We start from the raw sequence: 23,168 nt of genomic DNA on the forward strand, positions 1-23,168 counted from the left end.
CTGTTTGCGAGTCAGAATCCAGATGCTGCAATCAACAGCGTCATCTAATCCATAGATACATTACTCGGTGGTCTATTTCTTGCAACTCAACTCTGACCTTTCCAAATAGGTGGCTTTAAAGTAGCGTTCCACCAATTTTGCACATGGAGTTCAGTTTACTCTGCATTAGAGGCAATTGTGCCAGATTCATCTCAGAAGTGTGTGTGTGTGTGTGTGTGTGTGTGTGTGTGTGTGTGTGTGTGTGTGTGTGTGTGTGTGGGCAAACGTTTAAATGGAAAACATTGAGGTGGTACTTAAATATAACGGAAAACCAAACAAAACCCGAGTCAAGCCAAGTTGAGGCACTGGTTAAAAGAAACTGTCCTTGAAAGTGGTGTGCAATAATTTATAAGTCATGTGACACTGTGGTTGATGAAAGAGAAATCCAATCGTCAATTGAATGTTTAGATTGAAAAAAAAAAAATGGAGCCACTCAATCAATCCACTGTCTTCTGTTTCTCTCATTCACAATTGTATGGCAAGTTGGCAGCTAACACAGGGTGAGAGGCGAGGTACACGCCCGACAGATGGCCGATCTGATGCTAACACAGAGAGACAAACAACCATTCGCACTCACATTAACACCTATGGGCAATTTAGAATCACCAGTTAACCTAACCCCACTAAGTGCATGTCTTTGAACTGTGGGAGGAAGCCGAGTACCTGGAGAGAACCCACACAGTCACTGGAAGAATGCCAACTACACATGCCAAATGCCACACCTCAGCTTATGAAGGAGAGAAAGAAAGAAAGAAAGAAAGAAAGAAAGAAAGAAAGAAAGAAAGAAAGAAAGAAAGAAAGAAAGAAAGAAAGAAAGAAAGATAAGTTTTGTCGCCTTTTATTTCACCTAATGTCTCAGAATGGATGCATTGGTGACAGCAACCTCCTGGCCTCCCTAGTTCTCAGGAGGCTGATCAGTGCTTAGGAAGTATTTCTTAGCCTTAGAAGACAGGTCCTAGTTGTGGCTTCTTCCTTTATCTTCACCTCTGCACCTGCCCGCACCATCTTGTGCCTCTTTAACTTTGTCTCCAAACTGCTTAAACCTGAACTGTCCCTCTAATGTACCTATTTCTGAATCTACTCCTAAGAGTGAGTGAAGGTCTAAAAGTTAAAGTCTAAAAGGCTCCGCGAGCTTTCAAATGGAAATTTTCAATACAACTGTCCTGTTTATTTGAACAGCGCTTATAACCCTGGGACATACGAGTATGTCTAACCAGAATTAAAGGGTCAGCTGCACATGCTTTGAATTAAGGCCCTTTAAAGGTGAGCTGCTCCACGGGGCATAATTAGGCAAAAGTCACGCATTAAAAGTTTTCTTCCTACAACGTTAAAAGCGAAACCACGACACAACTTTTAAAGAGTTAACTGCGGGCAGACAGGGAGGAGTGAGGATGTTTCATTATGTCAGCACTGACACACGAACGCCACGCCAGTGACTTTGATGTTTGTCGCATCAAACACGCATCCTAAAGGCTCCCCTGGTGCATTGAAAGAGGGCTTTTGCTTTTTCGTGCGTGCGTCTGTGTGTGTGAACGTCACGTTAATCACATCCTGGTTTCCTAGCAACATTGTGCTGGTAAAAAACGGACTGAAGTTTACAAGCCGTGAGTGTGTGCGTGATTGGTGAGAGCAAAGAGGGGGGACGGAGGTGTATTCCCAATCAGACAGCTGCTTGCGTGCTTTTGTGTCTGTATCCTGTCCATCACTACAGCAGAGAGAGAATAAATCACATGGCTGCTGACTTTGGGCGTGTGGGTAACGCCCAAAGTCAGCAGCCATGTGAGGAATAAACACCTCAGGGCAGTGAAAAACAATGATAAGAAGCATTATGAGCTACAATATATCTAAATCTACTTGCTGCTGATTATTTGAACCCAATAGTTCAATCACAGTGGGCACAAACATGGATAGCCATTTGCTTCTGAAATCACAAGGGTCTCTCAACCCTATAAAAATCTGCCTTTTAGCCTATACTTGACTGAATGTTCAAAGCGATGCAGGCAATAGAGGGACGAATTATTGCCATCAATGGACTGTGCATTATCTGAGTTTGTACATCAGTAGGTAGTACATGAGCGTAGAAAATTGGGCTTAATAAGTCCAACCGCAGCACTTCCCCCTTGAGCTGGAAGAGCTTAAGTCCAAGGCTGCAGCTAACAATCGCTGCGCTTTTATTCCTAATTTATTCAATTATTCTACACAAAAAAGGTCCTTAGGTCTGCGAATTGATGAAAAACATCCCTGTTATTACTTCCTGAAGGTTGAGGTGACATCTCAAAATATCTTGTTTTGTCCCATCAACAGGCCCCCAACTCCTCAAAAGTCAGAAAAAAAACAGTTAAAAGCAGGAAATCCTAACATTTTTTGGTTTTTATCTGACTGCAGTGAAGCAAAAAGCAAATGCCTAATCAGTTAATCGCATTTTTCCACGCCACGGCATCACTGTAATAGACGTCCCTTTAGCAAGCGTAACTGCCATAGAAGTGATGATAATGATAATGTAGCTGGATAAAAACCTCCACTGGCAGTGCGAGGACCCCACCCCAAACAGCTCATTAGTCCCACTTCAGTATTTTTTTCCATGCTGCCCCGACTCCTGCATGATCTCACACTCATTACGGCTCAGCTACCTGTGAAAAATATCATTCGCCGCTAATGTTGCTGATTAGCAACGTGAGCCTGAAATGTTTTAGGAAATCAATGAGCGCACAAAAGGCATCAGGAGGAAGACAGGAATCCAGTTTTGGGGGTGGATCCGACATTTACCTATGCCACACATCCTGCCTATCAGAAAGAGTCCTCTCCTTAATGAGGCCAGTCCTGTTGCTCGCCTGAGTCTCATTAAGCCTCCTGCCCTCGTTAAGTCCTCTAACACTGTTTTTTTTAATGAATACCAGAAGCTCTTAGCTGTTAGCCAATGCATAAGAAAATGGTCCTGAACACGGAGAGGCCACTGTGATATTTCCACTGACATCACAGTGACACACTTGTCTAAATGTAAAAGTAAGGTTTAGGACAAGTAAAACCAATTGTTTCACTCTCCACGTTTTGGAATTTCGTTGAATGTTGTTAATTAAAAAAAAGAAAGAAAGCTTTAAAGGTCTTCCTGTGTGGGTAAATTGCTGTAAGCTCAGGTAAGAAATCCGGCGTTAATGACCAAATGGCTCCTGGCAGTCACCACGGGGGGTTAATGGAGGCGAGGTGGTTGCTGTGTTTGATCTCAGCGGGGCAGCAGTAGCATTAAAACATTCAATGGATCAGCGCAAAAAGGAGCTGCAGTAAAACACGCAGCTTCTCTTTAACCGAATAAGAGGCACAACAACAACAACAAAGACCACACGCTGAGAGGAAGAAAGAAAGTTTAAAATGACCACAGACAATCTGTACGCTGTTGTGTTCTGCTGGAAGCAGTGTGAGTCCTGCAGTAACAACAAAGCAAGGCAGCCAAGTGACCCTTGAAGACCTCCAGAAACCACCAAACCACATTTGATCACTACTGATTTTAAGCAGCAGAGCCTTCAACTTTCAGGCCCCTCTTCTATGGAACCAACTCCCAGTTTAGATTCAGGAGACAGACACCGTCTCTACTTTTAAGATTAGGCTTAAAACTTTCCTTTTTGACAAAGCTTGTAGTTAGGGCTGGATCAGGTGACCCTGAATCCTCCCTTATTGATGTTCCAATAGCCCTAAGCTGCTGGAGACTTCCCATGATGCATTGAGTGGTTCTTCTTCACTCACCTCTTTTAACTCTCTCTGTGTTTATAAGTTAATCATTAGTTATTATTAATCTCTGCCTCTCTGTCCACCACAGCCATTCAGATAAACAATTAAATGACAGAAAAAATGATTTTTTTTCACCGTGGGCTACATAAATTTTGAATTTTTACACTGTGTTCACAGTGCAATAAATAAATAAATAAAACAGGACATTTTTGTGAATTAACAGTCTGGGCAGTCAGCTGCCAAAACTTTGGCTGTAATTTTACACATTTATTTCTTACAGTTTAAGCCCAAACAGTCGTGCTGACAGATTTCTTTTGTTTACTACAGCAACATTTCTTTATCACAAAAACTAAAAATGTGCTGGTGAAATCGCACTTCTGTTTCTTACATTGAGATAACTGGGAGATTAAATTGAAGTTAAACTTCTTTACACTAATAGAGAGGGCAGTTTCCCCAGTGTGCCTCACCTAAAATCAAAGTGGGCCGTGATGTAAAATGAGTTTGAGGTGACTGCTGTTGCAATTTGGTGCTATATAAATAAAATAGGATTGAACTGACTTGATTTGTTGGGAACCGCCCAAATAGGAGGACATCATAATCTTTTATTGTTACAGTGATACGTTGCTGTTGTAGACTGAGGCTAAGTAAGCACTAACTGATTTCTTGATTTCCATATAAACCGTAATGACCTTCCATCTATTGTGTGCTGTGTTCACTGTATGTGATGGGTACTTTAAGACAAAAGTGGCCTGGATGCAGTTCATCAGGCTAATATCTGATCTCACTTTTATCAACCACTGTGCAATTCAAGCAATGCAACATGGGTGATACTTGCTGGGGCAATAGGGGCAACTTTTTCTGGGTGTTTATCAGGACGCTTCTCGTATAAACAGCCCAGCAGTGGGTGTCAAATAAGTCTGATCTTGTCTGTGAGTGCTACATGATCCTTGCATCCACTGTTTTACCCATCATTGTAATTCTAATTGGACAGGACCTTCTTGTCCAACAAAGCACACTAAGATCCACAAATCCCTTCATTCAGAACTGACGTGCTTTCTGAAAGGTCAAAAACGTCTAACACCTCTTGGTGCTTAATTAACCTGACTCATCGTGACAAACAAGCAGCTGCTCTACTGCCGTGCTCTCGTTTGAAGCTGGAAAGGCCTGCAAGGATGTGCGCATCTTTGGCAAGGCTGCAAGGATTAGAGTTTGATTCTGGGAACTGAGATACTAGGATTTATGACCAAGACTTGCCGTCTCAGAAACATTTTAGCATGCACGCTAAATGGCCTGGAATCTCACAAGACATGTGCTGTGACCACATGTGCATTTTTTTTATTATTATTATCAAAGTCCCCTTCTCCAAACTGCATAAGCAATAACACACAGCAATGGAACTGTGCGCAGAAGTCCAACCCTGAAAAGTCATTCATGCAGCGACACCGCAGAACTTCTCAAATGCAGCAGTCTTGTCAAAACACTGCTACATGCCAATATGACAGCTAATAGTCCAGGAGTGCCACAACTTATCTGTCATTGTGAAAAGTGTCAAATCTAGAAGTGAAAATTGAGCATTCAACAAGTGGCCTAATCTGACATGCAGCTCTTTATTCAACAGGCACAGCACTGTGCATAAAACAGAGCCTAATATAGTAGCTAATGCTAAAAAAAAACTTCTTAAAAGCTTCTTAAACCGCTGAGACAACATGTACAACCAGCTGCATGCAAGACAGTTTTCTTTCACCGCCGCTGCACACAGTAAAACCCCTTTTGGTCATCCTCTCCAGTATAACCACGTTAAGGTTAAAAGGAAATGCTGGAAAACAGGGACTAAATCCGTTTTATGATTATTTATAACACATTGCTGGGTTTGCCATTTGCTTGCCAGAGACGCTTTGGAGAACTTTTTAACATTCATGCAAAAGCAGAGAAGAAGACAAGATGTTGTCGTCCTAAAAGAAAAGCAAAGCAACATTAACATAGTCTTGCAGCGTCTTATTTTTGTGCCAGTGTACAAGCGGAAAAGGCATGTTAGGGCACAGTTGGTTAAGCGATATTGTACCATTTCCCTTTAAAACTTTCGAACGCTGCCTCTAGAGTGAAATATTAAGGCACCATGCAGCAGATGCGGGTTGTAAAATGCATGCATGCACATGTCCAATAACAAATGCATACAACGTGGGTTTGTCAATGTGTGTGTGTGTGCACCATATGTGAACTGATAGTGCTCCAACTGCACAGTGAAGAAATAAAGAAAAGAATATCCACAAAGTACCATGAAATCACAACTAAGCAATTTTTTTAATTGTGCAATATCAAATATTTAATGCTGTATTTCTTTTCCATTTTCCTGTTTGGGTTTGAATCACTGTGCAGATATTCATATTTTGTTTGAAGTTTGGACCGACCGGAGTGACTGTCACTGTAAACTGATTTATTCAGCCTGATATGACTTCATCCTTTGTCCCTCTCTCTTTCTCTCTCAGGAGCAAAGTATTATCTGTCCATCAAGGATTGTGCTTTTTTTTTTCAAGAAATTGTGGCATTTTGGCAGTGCAGATAATTTGATATTTATACGAATGAAGTGGATTTTATTGGATTACAGGAGACAGAGAAGCAAAAGAAGATAAACAGGCATCAGAGAGACAGAGAAAAGGAGAGAGAACGAGAGAGATAACCTGACAGAAGAGAGAGAGAGAGAGTTTCCGCTGGCTCCGGCTAAAGCTGCAGATTTAAAACCATACGCTTGTCATAGTGTTGTGTGCGTCTGTGTGTGTGTGCGTGTGTCTGTGTGTGTGTGTGTGTGTCTGTGTGTGTTAGGTGGGCAGGGCTTAGCTGGAGGAAAGCTGCTCATACTGGGTTCATACAGCAGGATCCCCGGGACAAACGGAGAACAGACAGCACCCAGACAGACGGCGCGAGAGCGAGACAGGTAGAGACGCAGACAGGGAGGGTAGGGATAATGAGGAAGATGAGTCAGGAATAGACAGAGGAAGGTGAAGAAAGCAGGACTCAGAATATGCAACATTTCTCCTCAACTTGCACACAAAGTGCAAGTGGATCGTTAAGCCATTGATTATATATGACAGGATTGAGCCAATCGAAGTGCACGACAGTTGACAGGCAGCAGAGAGGGTCAGGCTGCCTGCTATGTGTTATATCAGGCAGAAACCTGAGCCAACCAGATAACCAGGGGACAGCCAGCGTGATAAAGAGCCAGACTAAACATCAGCAGGAGAGCTTTGCTTGGCTCTGAGCGGTTTAAAAAGAAGCCAAGGCTAAGAAATAATGAAAAGATCAAACTTACCAGAGTCTTGGTCCATTTTGACTGACAGGGCTGGGCTCTGGGGGGCTGAGTCTTCACTCAAGGAGTAGCTGTGCTCTGCTTGAATATCTGTGAGATTAACAAGGCCGTCTCACAAGGATGGAAAATGTAGCAGTGCAAGCTCTGTGTGTGCATATTTGAGAGCTTTCTCATCTTCTGAGTCAATTGTTTTCAGTTCCAATTTTTAAAAAGATTTCAGTCACACTCTCTGTCATGTAAATACAGAGTTATAACATGACAGCACGATTACAGAAGGAAGCCACAAAGCCAGTTCAGTGCCCGACACCTCATGAATGAGCGGTGTCACTGCAGTGCTCTTCCGGTCTCTTGGCTGCATCAGTGATAGCTATTAAGACATATCTTGTCATTAAGGCCTTAATCGATGATGATCATGAGAGCACGGGTTCCTCATGAATGCTGCCCCTCAATATTCATGATTTTCTTTAATTAGACAGAAAAATCTGCTGGGAACTTCATGATGTCCAAGATTTAAGACTCTCACAATTACTCCCAGTGCTGTGCATAAGTCTCGAGCTACCTATCATTTCTTTATAGTTTGCTTCCAAGGAGCGATAGTTCTCCAAGGTCTTTCAACAATTTCCCTTTGGCTCCCTTTTGACCTATTATCAGTCCAGTCATGACTATTGTCACAGGAATGTTTTGTTTATTAAGCCATGTAACAACTCAAAGGATGAACCAGTGTTGATCCTACAAATAAAAAAAAATGTAGCAAAGAACCCATTTTAAATTGTATCTTTAGGCACTTTGTTGCTAGGAGACTGTCACAAAAACACATCATTTGTTCCCATTTCTTCATAGTTAAATCTATGAAGAATGTCAACAATAACACAGGATTAAAAAAGTATTGTTGCACCAACAAGCTGATTCCCAAAGAGGTATTAGCTGAAAATTTGCCATATCTCAACATGAAGTTGAGTGTATCCTTAAAATCTTGAGGAAATAATTGAGAACAAAAGAAGAAGAAGCAGACCTAAAAAAAATCACTTTGGATGAACAGTATCTGCAACTCATGTCCGTAGGAAACAGGAAAAATCCAGCAAAGACCTGACACAGGACCTGAGAGATGATACTGAACTTTTAGGTGATCAGCTATTGTTCAGCGAAGGCTCATTACAAATTGTCTCAGTGGAAGGATAACAAGGAAGTCATTCTTAAGAAAGAGAAATGAGGAGAAAAGGCTGACATATGCCAAATTACACAAGAACTGGACTGAAAATCAGTGGCAACAGGTCTGATGGAGTGATGAATTCAAATGTGGTTAGAATCATTGTCAGGATATGTGGAAGAGGTTATGAGAGAGGTACAACAGTGAGTGTCTACAGTCATCTGTAAAACACGGTGGAGGCCCTATCATGGTTTGGGGCTGAATTTCAACCAGTGGTGCTGGAGTTCCTGCCGAAACTGATGCAATTATGACCACAGAAATGCACCATCAGATTGTGATTCACAATGCAATACCATCTGAAAAGCAACTAATCAGGAACAGCTTCATTGTTCAGTATGACAATGATGCAAAACACACTATCAATGCAGTAAAAGCATACAGTACCAGTCATGGATTGACCTCCCCAGAGCTCAGGCCTCAACATTACTGAAACTGTGTGGGAACATCTTGACAGAGGACAGAGGGAAAAGGCAGCCAACGTTCAAAGAAGAGGTTTGAATGTCCTTCAACAAGCCTTGAGAACTATTCCTGAAGACTACTTAAAGAAATTAAAGGAAAGCTGACTAAAAGAGTTCAGAATAAAGGTGGTCATGCCAAATAGTGACTACCAAACTCATTAGAATAAACTTTTCCAGAGTACTAAAAGTACTATTTTCTGGATAAATGTATACATTCATGATGCTATGTACATATCCACATGTAGTACATATACATATGTCCATACATAGTGAGAGTGCTGTTAAGACTTTAATGTAAAAGTGACTCAGGCGTTCTTGAGACATGATAATAACATAACATCCTGCTTTTTGTCCTTTCTTCTAATCATTCTAATGACTTTGTGACTATGGCAACGACTAACAGTGACACTCATTTGTCTCAAGTGATGAGCTGATGACAGCTTCCACAGGCTGTGAGCGCCTATTTTGCAATAACTTTGAGCTGATAAACAAGATCCAGTAACAAGTGAGTTTAATCTGTTCCGTTCCGCAGGCAGGAGTTCTGGAAGTCAGACTTTGGCAACAAAAGCTGGCTCTCATATCATGAAATTTGAACTCTTGGGCACAGAAGGAGCCAGCGCTGATGTCAGAGAAGGCTTTTGATTCAACCCAAGTAATGAGACTGGGGACTTTTCTCCCCAAAGGTTGGCTAAAGCAATGATATGGTTGCCACAGTTGAGCTAGTTCTGACCTTTAGACAGGTTTGAACGGTGAACTTCTTACAGTGGCTTTTCCCATAACCACAGATGTGACTGGTTCCAACTTTCTAACTTGTGCCCAGCAATTCTGGCCCTGGCGCCAGTCATTTGGTGAAAATGCATGAAACTGGTTCTAGAGTAGGCACCAGGATTGGTGCTTCATTGGTGAAAAAGAGGTAAATGTACAGTTCTGGGCTGCCCTCAATGAACAAAGACCAACAAAAAAAGAACTGCGGTGCTCTCTTGAGTCGCGGCTCCAGACATCTGTTATTACTGCGCCAAAGAAGAGTACAAAGAATGGAAACACACAGCAAATGACAAGCCGACACTGACCGTGCACTCAGGGAACTGTACAGCGCGATCAGCAGCGAGGAAACCGCACACCCAGAGGCAGCGTTTATCACAGCCGGAGACTTTAATAAGGGAAACCTAAAGAAAGTCTCACCAAAACTCCATCAACACATCCTTTTCAACACACGTGGAAACCGGCTACTCGACCACTGTTACACCTCTTTCCGGGATGCGTACAAAGCCCTCCCCCGCGCCCCATTCGGCCAATCAGATCACTGCTCCATCCTGCTCCTGCCCGCCTACAGGCAGAAGCTGAAACAGGAAGCTCCAACCCGGAGGGCGGTGCACTGTTGGACGGACCAATCGGAGTCTGCGCTGCGGGACTGTTTTGATCACGCGGACTGGGAAATGTTTCACGTGGCCGCCAGAGACATTGATGAATACACAGACTCAGTCTGTGGATTTATCAGGAAATGCGTGGAAGATGTCGTCCCATCCAGAACAGTCAAATCCTTCCCAAATCAAAAACCCTGGATTAACGGAGATGTTCGCGCGGCACTGGCGGCACGGAACACCGCCTTTGCCTCCGCGAACACATCGGACTACAAACACGCACATTACCAACTCCGGAAGACGATCAAAGCAGCCAAACGTGAGTACAGGGACAGGGTGGAGCAACAGTTTGACAACCCTCGGAGTATGTGGCAGGGACTAAACACGATCACAGACTTTAGAGGGAAAACCAGCACACCGCAGACCACGGCCTCTCTGTGTGAGGATCTAAACGTATTCTACGCTAGATTCGACACAGCGAACACCATGAGACCGGACAGTGTGCTCACCGCGGATGACGTCAGTGCGCACACTGTGTCTGAGGAGGATGTGCGGAAGTGCTTCAGGAAGGTGAACGCACGCAAAGCTACTGGTCCGGACGGGATTCCCGGCCGCGTCCTCAGGTCATGTGCGGCTCAGCTGGCTGGAGTGTTCACGCACATCTTCAACCTTTCCCTCTCTCTGTCTGTAGTCCCAGCCTGCTTCAAAATGGCCACCATCGTCCCTGTACCCAAATCCTCCACCATCTCCTCATTGAACGACTGGCGACCTGTAGCCCTGACCCCCATCGTAAGCAAATGCTTCGAGAAGCTGGTCAGGGACTTCATCTGCTCTGCACTACCCGACTCACTGGACCCTCTACAGTTTGCATACCGCCACAACAGGTCCACTGATGATGCCATAGCCCTGACACTACACACTGCCCTGTCACACCTGGAGAAGAGAGACACGTATGTGAGAATGCTGTTTGTAGATTACAGCTCAGCATTCAATACCATCGTTCCCTCGAAGCTGGACAGGAAACTGCAGGATCTAGGACTGAGCAGCTCCCTCTGCAGCTGGATCCTTAGCTTCCTGTCTGACAGACGCCAGGTGGTCAGACTGGGCAGCATCACCTCATCCCCCATCACACTGAACACTGGTGCTCCACAGGGGTGTGTACTGAGCCCTCTCCTGTACTCACTCTACACCTACGACTGCACAGCCACTAACAGCTCCAACATCATTGTGAAGTTTGCGGACGACACTACAGTGGTGGGTCTTATCACCAACAGTGATGAGACGGCTTACAGGGAGGAGGTCAGCGCCCTGACCCACTGGTGTCAAGACAACCATCTCACCCTCAACGTCGCAAAGACAAAGGAGTTGATAGTGGACTTCCGGAGGTGCAGAGAAGTACACACCCCCATCACCATCAACGGCGCTGCTGTGGAGAGAGTGAGCAGCTTCCGGTTCCTTGGTGTACATCTGGCTGAGGATCTTACGTGGTCAGTACACACAAACAAAACAGTGAAGAAGGCGCAGCAGCGCCTCTTCTTTCTCAGGAGACTGAAAAGATTCGGCATGAGCCCCCGCATCCTCAGGACCTTCTATCACTGTGCCATTGAGAGCATCCTCACTGGATGCATCACCACCTGGTATGGCAACAGCACCGCCTACAACTGCAAAGCTCTCCAGCGAGTAGTGCGGTGCTCTGAACGGATAATTGGAGGTGAGCTTCCCTCCCTCCAAGACATCTACAGGAAGCGCTGCCTGAGGAAAGCGGGGAGGATCATCAAGGACTCCAGTCACCCCAGCCATAAACTGTTCAGACTGCTTCCATCAGGAAGGAGGTTCTGCAGCATCCGGTCCCGTACCAGCAGACTGAGAGACAGCTTTTTCCATCAGGCCATCAGACTGCTGAACACGTCATAGACACCTCAGCTTCACTACTGGAACTTCAACATTATGCACTCCATACTGTATATAAATGCCACTTGTTTTGCACATATTCAACTCTGTATATTTTATATATTTTATTATTATTATTTTTTTTTTTTTACTATTTAATTTGTAAAAATGTGTATACACACACACACACACACACACACACACACACACACACACACACACACGTAGGAAAATATTTAGTATACACATCCAGAAATGCATACACTATTATATATTGTACATATATTTATTAGTTTCAGGTTGGCCATTCTTGTATTTTGCTCGTTTGTGTTGTTGTGTTTGCACATCTCTGTTGCTTGTGGGGCTCGCACACAAGAATTTCACTCGCATGTGCTGTGCCAGTGTGCCTGCACATGTGATGTGACAATAAAAGTGATTTGATTTGATTTGAAATGAATTGCAGCAACTGGCCTTAGCTTACAGTTCAATAGCTATTGTCATCATACCAGCATACGTAAGTCCAACCTGGTGCTGTACCCATGTGTATTCGATCCAAGGATCAATCAGTGCTCCTGGAATTACTGGTGATTACGGAAAACAAGTGAGAACTAAACAACTAAAAGGGATGATACGGAGCAAAAAAAGCCCAGCCATAAGGAGCTGTGTGTGGGTGGGTGTGACAGGTGGATTTGGATTATCTCTCATAATAAAACAAGAGGAGCTCACCTGGGCTGCTGTCCATGTCAATGTGTAAAAATGAAGGTCTTTCTGCCAGTAGGGGTCGCTCTAATACATGGTCGTCGAAGAAACTGTTAAATAATTCACTGCTGAAGTCGTCCATCTGGTCACCCGAGAAAGGCTGGAAAACATATACAGAAACAGACACAGACAAAGGAGTATTTAGCTGACGTTACTTTATAAAACCACTCTGGTACAATGAACCTCATGCAATTCAACGTTCAATGAAAAGCACAAGGATAAAGACAAGGGAAGATGGGCTCAAGGTATGGCGCTCAAATGCTTTTCTTTCTCCAACCAACAGTGCAAATCTGAAAACATCCAGCTTTCAGTGATATAAAAAAGACAAAAGTGGCAACCTTAGATAAGCTGGGACAAGAAAATAGCTGGAAAATTACTTCATTTTCTGCAAATCGACTCATCAAATAATGGACCTATAGTTTCAGTTCTACGACAGACTTATCTCTCAGTGTCAGAAACAAGACAACATAGGCTGTGTTGATGACACGAAGAGTCAGTCAATGGGAAACAGCATTGACAGATTAATCCTCTAGTCTGGATGAATGAGTCACTGAGCAGAGAGAGACGGTGTTCTGGAAGCAAGGGACAGCACGGTGCTCTGATTTCACTGGTTTATGCACACATAAATACGCACACACACACACACGATATGAGTCACCCTGGTCTTCAGAAAACATGGGAAAAGCTGAACCAAAGCCTATGCGCACATACACATGGGTTGGTTGGAAACCCATCAACACACTGCTTGGAGGCTCTTCAGACACAGTGACAGAAATAACTTGATTTAATTAGCAAGAAACACAAAAGTTGATTTACATGTTTTATTCCTGGAAATTAGCTTAAGCGAGGCTCCCAGAACTGCCAGAAGTGTCACAACAGATAAAATCAGTCCAGGAGCAACAATAAAGACATGATTGGGACAATAAATACAAGGCTTACCTCAATATTTCAAATACTAACAATGGATCATATGCACGGAGGGAAAGGGCTTGTAAGAACTGTAAGAAACCAACTGAGGGCTACCAACGGAGCTGACATAAACACTAAGTTTTAGAGCACATTTTAAATTTGATAGGTAAACATTACTTTCTAAGCGTTCCTGTTATGATTAGATTCCCGTGTCTGTCTATTATGGGGGAATTTTTTTCCCCCTGTGAATTAATACTATCAGATAGAGCTCACATGAGCAATTTACTTTTAACAGATTTAACCTCTTCAAAAGTATATCTGACTTTTATTAATTGGCTTTATTCAAATGTTGCTGAATGTATCCATCAAAAAACATTAAAAAAAAAAAACTCTGCAGAGCTCGCTTAATAACCATGACTGCATTTGAAAGTGGGGGTGGAAGTGTATTTGAATGTCTGTGAAGGTTCTCAGTCATCCAGGTCATCGTAGTCAAAGGAGCTTGCAAAGAAAAGCGTCTGGACTTCTTTAAGTTGCTTGAAGACGTTTCACCTCTCATCCGAGAAGCTTCTTCAGTTCTGAGCATTCCTCGCTGCACTGTACAGCACTGCACTGTACAGCACTGTCCAGCATACAACTGTATGCTGTACAGTGCAGCGAGGAATGCTCAGACCTCTACATTGGAGAGACCAAACAGCCACTTCACAAGCGCATGGCACAACACAGAAGAGCCACCTCCACAGGACAAGACTCAGCAGTCCATCTGCATCTTAACCCTTGTATGGTGTTCGGGTCTGTGAGACCCGTGTTCAGTTTTTTTCAAAAGAAAAATTAAACAATTAATTATTTTTTCACGTGTAAATGTGTTGTGTCTTTCCACTCACTCCACTTGATTATAACTGATTTATTTATAACATTTTATATAAAAGAAAAACGAGAAGCACATTAATTCATAAATGTGATCTAACAAAGGTAAAGGGAAAAAATTAACCATGTTTGCTGTTCATATGTCTTGTAATTGGGATGAAGTAAACATCTGTTGAGTAATTTAACATAAAATTGTTTGATAGTGTTAATTTGGAAAGCCAAAACTCTAGCGGGTCCACCAGACCCATGAACACTGGCTGAGTAACAAAAATACGAACACCACACAAGGGTTAAGGATAAAGGACACTCTTTCGAGGATGCCAATGTTCACATTTTGGACAGAGAGGACAGATGGTTTGAAAGAGGAGTGAAAGAAGTCATCTATGTCCACTGTGAGCGACCATCTTTGAACAGAGGCGGGGGTTTACGACACCAACTCTCTGCCATCTATAATCCAGTTTTGAGATCCCTTCCCAGACGCCTTAACGCCCACTCACATCCTGGGCCATCTGACCTCAGGAATTTGCATGATAAGGTGGGGCCAGGTTTCACAATGAACACACCCGAAACTCTGGCTGATTGGGACCCACACCCAGTTTCACACCTTGGCTCAGGCGATTAGAGGATCATCAGGGGGTCCTTTTGTCCCTCTGTGGGGGGTCACTCCCACTAGGTTTATATCTGGGACTCTCCACCATTTGACCTTAGAACTGAAGAAGCTTCTCGGATGAGAGGTGAAACGTCTTCAAGCAACTTAAAGAAGTCCAGACGCTTTTCTTTGCAAGCTCTTTTGACCAAGTGTATTTGAACTTCGGGGTATGTACTGATGAACGGACATCCTCCTTCAGGATTTTCTGGTAAAGCGCAGAATTCGTGGTTGCATCAATTACAGCAAGTCATCCGGAAGCAGCAAAGCAGCTGCAGACGATCACACTACCACCACCATGTTTAACTGTTGTTATGGTGTTCCTTTTATGAAATGCTGTGTTAGTTTTATGCAGACGTTACGGGACTCAAACCTTTCAAAAAGTCCAACTTTTGAATCATCAGAATAGTCTCTCAGACGATCAGGATTTTTTTCAAGATGAATCATGAACTTTGACCTTAACTGATGCAAGTGAGACCTGCAGTTCCTTAGATCTTGTTCTGGGTTCTTTTGTGAGCTCCTGGATGAGTCGTCGATGCACTCTTGAAGTCATTTTGTTAAGCAGTCATCTCCTGGGAAGGTTCACCACTGATCCAGGTATTCTCCATTTGTGGATAATGGCTGTCACTGTGGTTCACTGGAGTCCCAAAGCCATAGAAATTACTTTATAAGCCTTTTCAGAATGATAGATGTCAATAACTTTGTTTCTTATCTGTTTCTTTAGATCAAGCCTATTTCACTTTATCAGACATGTTGTATTTAAATGATTTCGTGACTCAAGAGGACTGGCAGCAATCAGGACGGAGTGTGACTGGTGACATTAAACTCAAGTTTCTAAGAAAAATGTGGTTAATAACTGTTAATTCATGATTTAACAATGAGGGAAGTTACTTTTTTCACAGGGGGACAGTTAGGTTTGGAAGTAGGGAGGAAGGTTCGGGATTTGGAGGTTCAGCAGACATGCAGCAGATGTACAGGTGCAAATGAAAATTTTAAAGATCTCTGCTACACTGAGGTGCTCCGGGTGGCCTTGACAGTAAGCCAGGAAATAGTCCTGCACACAACGGCAACTGTAATTATATGTATTTCTGTCCTATATCAACACATGCATCTTTTAAACCCACCTACGCATGTGTGAGTCATGGTCCGCTGGAGTAAAAAAAAAAAAGATAAAAGGAAGTCCATGAACCAGATCAATTTTTGTACCTGAACCTCAAGGCTCACTGAACCTCCAGGCAAAAAAGAAGTGTGTACATACGCAAGAACCCGAATGATATATAGCTCACGCTATGATATGAAAAGTTTAGTTGGTTCCAAATCAGCGTGCAAACAACAGCGCAGTTTGTCCAGGACGGTGGCTCCATCAAATAAAAAGCTTTCTGTTCCATATTCACATTCTCAATGTCGCTCTCTTTTAATCTTGTGTTTTGAATTCATCCATACTTTCACTTCCTTTACTACCTATCCACCTCTGGGTTTGCCCTATCCTAAGGCAAACGACTGGGTAAACCCTGGACAGGTTGCCAGAAAGGCAGACATGAACCCAGAACCTTCTAGCTACAGGGAGACAGTGCTAACCACTACATGACTGTGCTGCCTATTATAAACTCAGCAAACTCCTTCTGTTTATAGTCATGCAAATTCCAATAAAAACGCAGTCGCTGCTTAGTGCAGTTGAAGCCAAGACAGCATAAGCCAAGCCTCAGGTCAAAAACATCTATGAACAAGAAGTAAAGTCAAGGTTTCTGTAGCAGTGAACCTGCGGGGTCTTGGCCACCCGTCGTCCTCCCTGTGGCTTTTGTGCAGTTTTCCCGAGGTGCAAAGTCTTTCACTGCAGACCTCCTGCGGTAAAGGACTGTGTTTAGCAGGGCCTGGCGGTTGCTCTTTTGACATGGATGGTCCAAAACACCCTCTAGTGTGAACCTAACTCAGTGGTGAAATACAATGCAGAAGGTGCAGTCATCTCATCATTTTCCCTTTTGAATATAACTCATGTATACAGTAATCCAAAATGACCAGATATTAGCTCATATCTTAGTATCAGTCTAGCATACACTCAGTGATCCTCTTTCACATGTGCATACTCGCCCATTCATACACACATACAGGAATAGCATATGCATCGTGACAAGAGAAGCCCTGTTGCACTAAATGCCATCAAAATATCCGTTTAAGTAACCTCGACACTGCCCCTATAATACTGCTCCATTAGGGACTATAGGTCACATTTAAAACCACCCTATTCAAAAACAAATCGAGAAAAGTTTCCTAATTGCGGTCATAATGGGAGTGATGTAGAGAGAGGGACAGAGAAAAAGCAGAGAAAGGTCCATAATTGAAGCATTATGCATCTAAAATTAGTTCTAGTAGCTGCATTAGCTCAACAGTGCAGCCAATATGTGGTTTTCTCTTTATTCTGCTATACTGTGTTGGGTTTTACTTCATATTTGTCTACATTTGGCTTCAGTTTTGCATTCAGCTGGAAGAGCGACTCTATTTTTGGGGGGTTGGTTTGTTTTCCACTTGCTTACCTCCAACACACCTGGAGCCTTCGATGCAGCTCTCACCCAATACAAGCACAATCCTGTGTGAGGTTAATCTTTTGCTTATCCATCACCTGGCATTGGGTTGATGTATGCGCGGCCACGCTGACTTTTTTCCCCCCCTGCATCCTGCACATTCAAGTATTCTGGCTGATAAGCCTTTTTCCTCTTGTGGCTGGACATGTGCAGACTCCTTTCACTAGAAAAACAATGGGAAATCTGCAGTTTCAAGACTCGGCTAAGTTTCATCCTTCCAGGTAAACCTTAAAGGTAAAAAAAACCTGGAGGGTGAATTTCACGTGCAATGGAATATGCTGCAAGAGGGGTGTGGCGATGACAACTTAAGAAATCTTTCATTTTAATGTTAATAAATGTTTTTCCAGTTTGTGTAGAGTGTAGATGTATACACCACAATACTGAGCCAAATGTAATAACTGAAATAATCAGATGCTGCCAAAAGTCCCTGCATCTCAACACAGCAGCAGCAGCAACAACCTCCTTTACAATCAATCATCCCTCACACCACCAGGTGAAGAGCTGCTGACACAAATAAGACTCTATGGAGAAAGCCAAGCTGTTGTTGTGGCAGCTACAGAGTTAACTTGTGGGCCACAAGTAAATTTATGCACGCAGATAAAGCAATGTTTTTGTGCCCCACCAATCCGTTTTCAGACTAAAGGTCAATATTCAGTTGACAATTTCTCTGAGCTAAATGCACCGATGCTAATCTGCATCACACCTGCACTACCTGACATTCAAATGGCAAACGCACCGGCAACATTTCCCATTCCTAGAACTGCCTTCTTTGCAATTAATTTATTATCGCAATGAACTGTTTTATCATCTGTACCGAGAACACCCTGTGTAGCGCAGCCACACTAGAAGAATACTTTTATTATTGGGGAGCTTAATAAACACAGAGTGTCTTCGGGTTCGATACTCGATCCTCAAAAATCTGCATCCGTGAATGGAGGAGCCGAAGTCTGAACCTGTTATTACCTGAAACGCTTCCCCTCTCTGCTGGGAAAAGATCCACTTTAGAGAAGAAAACAGTGTTAAAAAGCAGTTGACAAGTTTTATAGCTCATTTCAGGGCTGATGTGTCATTAGAGGGGACAAAGCTGAGAGATAAACCACACAAAGAGAACTGGGAAAGACAGAGGTATGGGGTAATTATAAATGTAGAGAGCAGCTCTGCTATGCCTGTAATTAACCGTGTGGAGTCTTAACACATCTCTCTCTTCTCTCTTTCATTCAGCTACCTCGCTGGTTCAGGTGAAGATGGCAGAAAAAAAATGGACTAAACTGCCTAGCCACTAGTCAGCGGTAGTAGAGTTCACAGGCAAGAAGAACCACCTCCTATATCTTTACGAGGACTGAAAGAACAGACTTGGATCACTGAGGCCAAAAACTGTATGTCATTATGGAGGGAATACAGCAGTGGAAAGTATCGTAAAAATCTTCAGAACAACATGTAAAAGGCCAAAGGAAAATACACTGAAAGAAAAATATCTTTATGAAGTCATGTAGCCTTGTAAACTGTCACTGACAATCATGTGGATTTGATCACAGGCTTCATATAAAAGTTGGATGTAGCCGCTGTGACGTCCCCCAGCGGTTTGTGGACTACTGTGTTGAGGCCTCCCATCAAGCATACTGGCTGTCACCATGAAATTTAGATGAAATGGTGGAGCGCTACGTTTCTGCTAACTTTAGTAAACTTGTTTAGCAAGGTGCAAGAGACACAGAGACTGATACCTGCTATTAATGTTGACAAAGGAGATTTACTTACTTTATAAAAGGAATGTTTTGAAAGCTTAAGCCCTTTAATTTACTAGATAATTGCATTCAAATTCACCAGCACCACAGTCTGTAGTCCTGTTCATTGATTCAAATTAGCGAAGCTACAGCTCACAACTGCAGCCACCTGTCAATCAAGTGGGCCACGCTACTCATTAAGTTAAATGCACAAGTCATATAGAGGTGGTGAGCTCACACTGGAGTGGTTCAAGTGATAATAATAACAACTGTACGGCATTAAAACATTCACAGCAGGTGGGATATCCGGTCTTTAAGTGATGGCCTGATGAAAGGATAGTTGCAGATTTCTGTCAGAATCTGCAGATTATGCAGTACAAATAAAATGTTAACGTTTCTCCAACGTTGTCTTCCCAGCAGTTTCACCGGATGGCCAGGAAGCGTTCACGATGTCTTATCGGGCGCTTCTCCGGCGCTGATAATTCAGCCGTCGACACAAAATATCATCATGTGGTGGCCTCGCTGGATCCGCTGTCCACCTGCTGTGTGATGACCCTCCTCCAGGATCCCCCCACCCAAAGGAAATACACCGCTCTCAAGGCGCTGCTGCTGTTGTGCTACTCCCTCTCAAATGCAGAGCTGCCCGAGAATCCCTCTCTCGTGCCTGGATGATGGTACCGCACTCAAGCTTATGGAGAGCACACCGTCCTTGCTAGGAACGGATGACGGCAGATTCCTCTTCACACGTCTTCCTCCGACAGTTGCCGGTGCGAGCTGGCCTCGCCAACTCCCCGCTGCTGGCTGTGAAGGATTACCACTCACTTGCAGAAGAAGCGGATCGCATTCTCCTGGCTACTAGGAGGTTCGGCATCCAAGCAATAGTTCCTGACTCACCGATGGCATCTCCCGCTCCCCCACCGATTCTCAACGACTCATCGATGGTGGCTGGGATGGTGGCACCAGCGTGCCTTTGCAGTTTTAAGGCCGAGGGAAACTAGTCCGCCAGCGCTCTGTAGCGGCCGTGACCGCTGGGGATAAGGAAAGGCTACTCTTCATAGAGAACTCATGCTCAGGGAGTTGACTCCGGCTCCCAGAAGAGCCTCGGGAACTCTCGTGTCGTCTTTGCATACCTTCACAATGGTATATTATTTCATCTTAAAAAAAATTGGAGATTTCCCACATACCACCAGAGAGAGCCGGACCACACTTTTATGAAGACTGAGATAGTGTAAGGAACTTGGTCAATTGAGAGAAAGTCGATGCTTCTCCACATTGAAGGGAGCCAGTTGAGGTGGTCTGGGTATTTCACATGGACATTTCCTGGACGAGGTGGTTGGGGCATGTCTTACTGGGAGGAGGTCCCGGGGCAAACCTACAACACGCTGGGGGGATTATATCTCTTAGCTTTCCTGGGAACAACTTAGTGTCTCCCAGATAAGGTGGAAAAGGTGGCTGGGGAGAGGGAAGGCTGGGAGTCTCTACCTAGACTGCAACCCCCACGACCCAGACCCAGATGAGTGGCAGAATGGAATGGATAGATAGATGGATGTTATATTGAAATTCACTTCCATTCAGTTGTCCTGAAGGGGGAATTCAGCAAGAGAGAGAAAAATCTTATTTTTTACTGTAAACATGTTTATTTCTGCTCTAAATTTGGACATTTTAAAAAGGAAGTCTATGGAAAGTCACATCCTGTACCAACCTCAAGTGGCCATCTGTGATGGCTCGACTTTTAAGTCTCGAGGTTTGAATAGAATAGAATAACTTTATTATCCACATCAATGGAAAATTGTCTTCGGGTCCTCAAGCCATAAACAAATCAATCAATTCATACATACACACATATAAAATTGGCACTTGGATTTGATGAATAATGTTTATAATGGCCTATGCAAGAAAGTATTTCTTGTGTATCATAAGTAAATTAATAGGTAAAACATAATGACTACTTGTAATCAAAGCTTCCAGACTTCATTAATCCATGCTTTAGCTAATCATGAAGTAATACAACTACTATTAAATGTATCAAACCTGCTGCATTCTGCAGGGATACAGGGAGTGCAGAATTATTAGGCAAATGAGTATTTTGTCCACATCATCCTCTTCATGCATGTTGTCTTACTCCAAGCTGTATAGGCTCGAAAGCCTACTACCAATTAAGCATATTAGGTGATGTGCATCTCTGTAATGAGAAGGGGTGTGGTCTAATGACATCAACACCCTATATCAGGTGTGCATAATTATTAGGCAATGTCCTTTCCTTTGGCAAAACGGGTCAAAAGAAGGACTTGACAGGCTCAGAAAAGTCAAAAATAGTGAGATATCTTGCAGAGGGATGCAGCAGTCTCAAAATTGCAAAGCTTCTGAAGCGTGATCATCGAACAATCAAGCGTTTCATTCAAAATAGTCAACAGGGTCGCAAGAAGCGTGTGGAAAAACCAAGGCGCAAAATAACTGCCCATGAACTGGGAAAAGTCAAGCGTGCAGCTGCCAAGATGCCACTTGCCACCAGTTTGGCCATATTTCAGAGCTGCAACATCACTGGAGTGCCCAAAAGCACAAGGTGTGCAATACTCAGAGACATGGCCAAGGTAAGAAAGGCTGAAAGACGACCACCACTGAACAAGACACACAAGCTGAAACGTCAAGACTGGGCCAAGAAATATCTCAAGACTGGTTTTTCTAAGGTTTTATGGACTGATGAAATGAGAGTGAGTCTTGATGGGCCAGATGGATGGGCCCGTGGCTGGATTGGTAAAGGGCAGAGAGCTCCAGTCCGACTCAGACGCCAGCAAGGTGGAGGTGGAGTACTGGTTTGGGCTGGTATCATCAAAGATGAGCTTGTGGGGCCTTTTTGGGTTGAGGATGGAGTCAAGCTCAACTCCCAGTCCTACTGCCAGTTTCTGGAAGACACCTTCTTCAAGCAGTGGTACAGGAAGAAGTCTGCATCCTTCAAGAAAAACATGATTTTCATGCAGGACAATGCTCCATCACACGCGTCCAAGTACTCCACAGCGTGGCTGGCAAGAAAGGGTATAAAAGAAGAAAAACTAATGACATGGCCACCTTGTTCACCTGATCTGAACCCCATTGAGAACCTGTGGTCCATCATCAAATGTGAGATTTACAAGGAGGGAAAACAGTACACCTCTCTGAACAGTGTCTGGGAGGCTGTGATTGCTGCTGCACGCAATGTTGATGGTGAACAGATCAAAACACTGACAGAATCCATGGATGGCAGGCTTTTGAGTGTCCTTGCAAAGAAAGGTGGCTATATTGGTCGCTGATTTGTTTTTGTTTTGTTTTTGAATGTCAGAAATGTATATTTGTGAATGTGGAGATGTTATATTGGTTTCACTGGTAAAAATAAATAATTGAAATGGGTATATATTTGTTTTTTGTTAAGTTGCCTAATAATTATGCACAGTAATAGTCACCTGCACACACAGATATCCCCCTAAAATAGCTCAAACTAAAAACAAACTAAAAACTACTTCCACAAACATTCAGCTTTGATATTAATGAGTTTTTTGGATTCATTGAGAACATGGTTGTTGTTCAATAATAAAATTATTCCTCAAAAATACAACTTGCCTAATAATTCTGCACTCCCTGTATTACGCAGACCTCCTCTCTGATTATGCACTTCTGTGCCACTGCCTCAGCAACGGTTGTTAGCATTAGCTCAAACGCTCACATAATTGCTGG

The 23,168-nt window shown here is 43.4% G+C and overlaps 1 protein-coding gene across 1 annotated transcript in view; it reads right to left on the reverse strand.

The window, feature by feature from the left end:
- Nucleotides 1-23,168, reverse strand: part of creb3l1 (cAMP responsive element binding protein 3-like 1) — a 39,516-nt gene that overhangs the window by 11,661 nt on the left and 4,687 nt on the right. The window contains exons 2-3 of the mRNA XM_085348186.1: nucleotides 12,709-12,841; nucleotides 7,070-7,156 (exon numbers count right to left, since the gene is read on the reverse strand). Coding sequence (XP_085204312.1) covers nucleotides 7,070-7,156; nucleotides 12,709-12,841 — 220 coding nt within the window. The remainder of the gene's footprint in view (nucleotides 1-7,069; nucleotides 7,157-12,708; nucleotides 12,842-23,168) is intronic.

Source organism: Diplotaxodon limnothrissa, linkage group LG23, assembly GCF_057381915.1.
Source record: "Diplotaxodon limnothrissa isolate DT_005_m linkage group LG23, D_limnothrissa_male_GT1.1, whole genome shotgun sequence".
In the NCBI taxonomy this organism is placed as follows: domain Eukaryota; kingdom Metazoa; phylum Chordata; class Actinopteri; order Cichliformes; family Cichlidae; genus Diplotaxodon; species Diplotaxodon limnothrissa.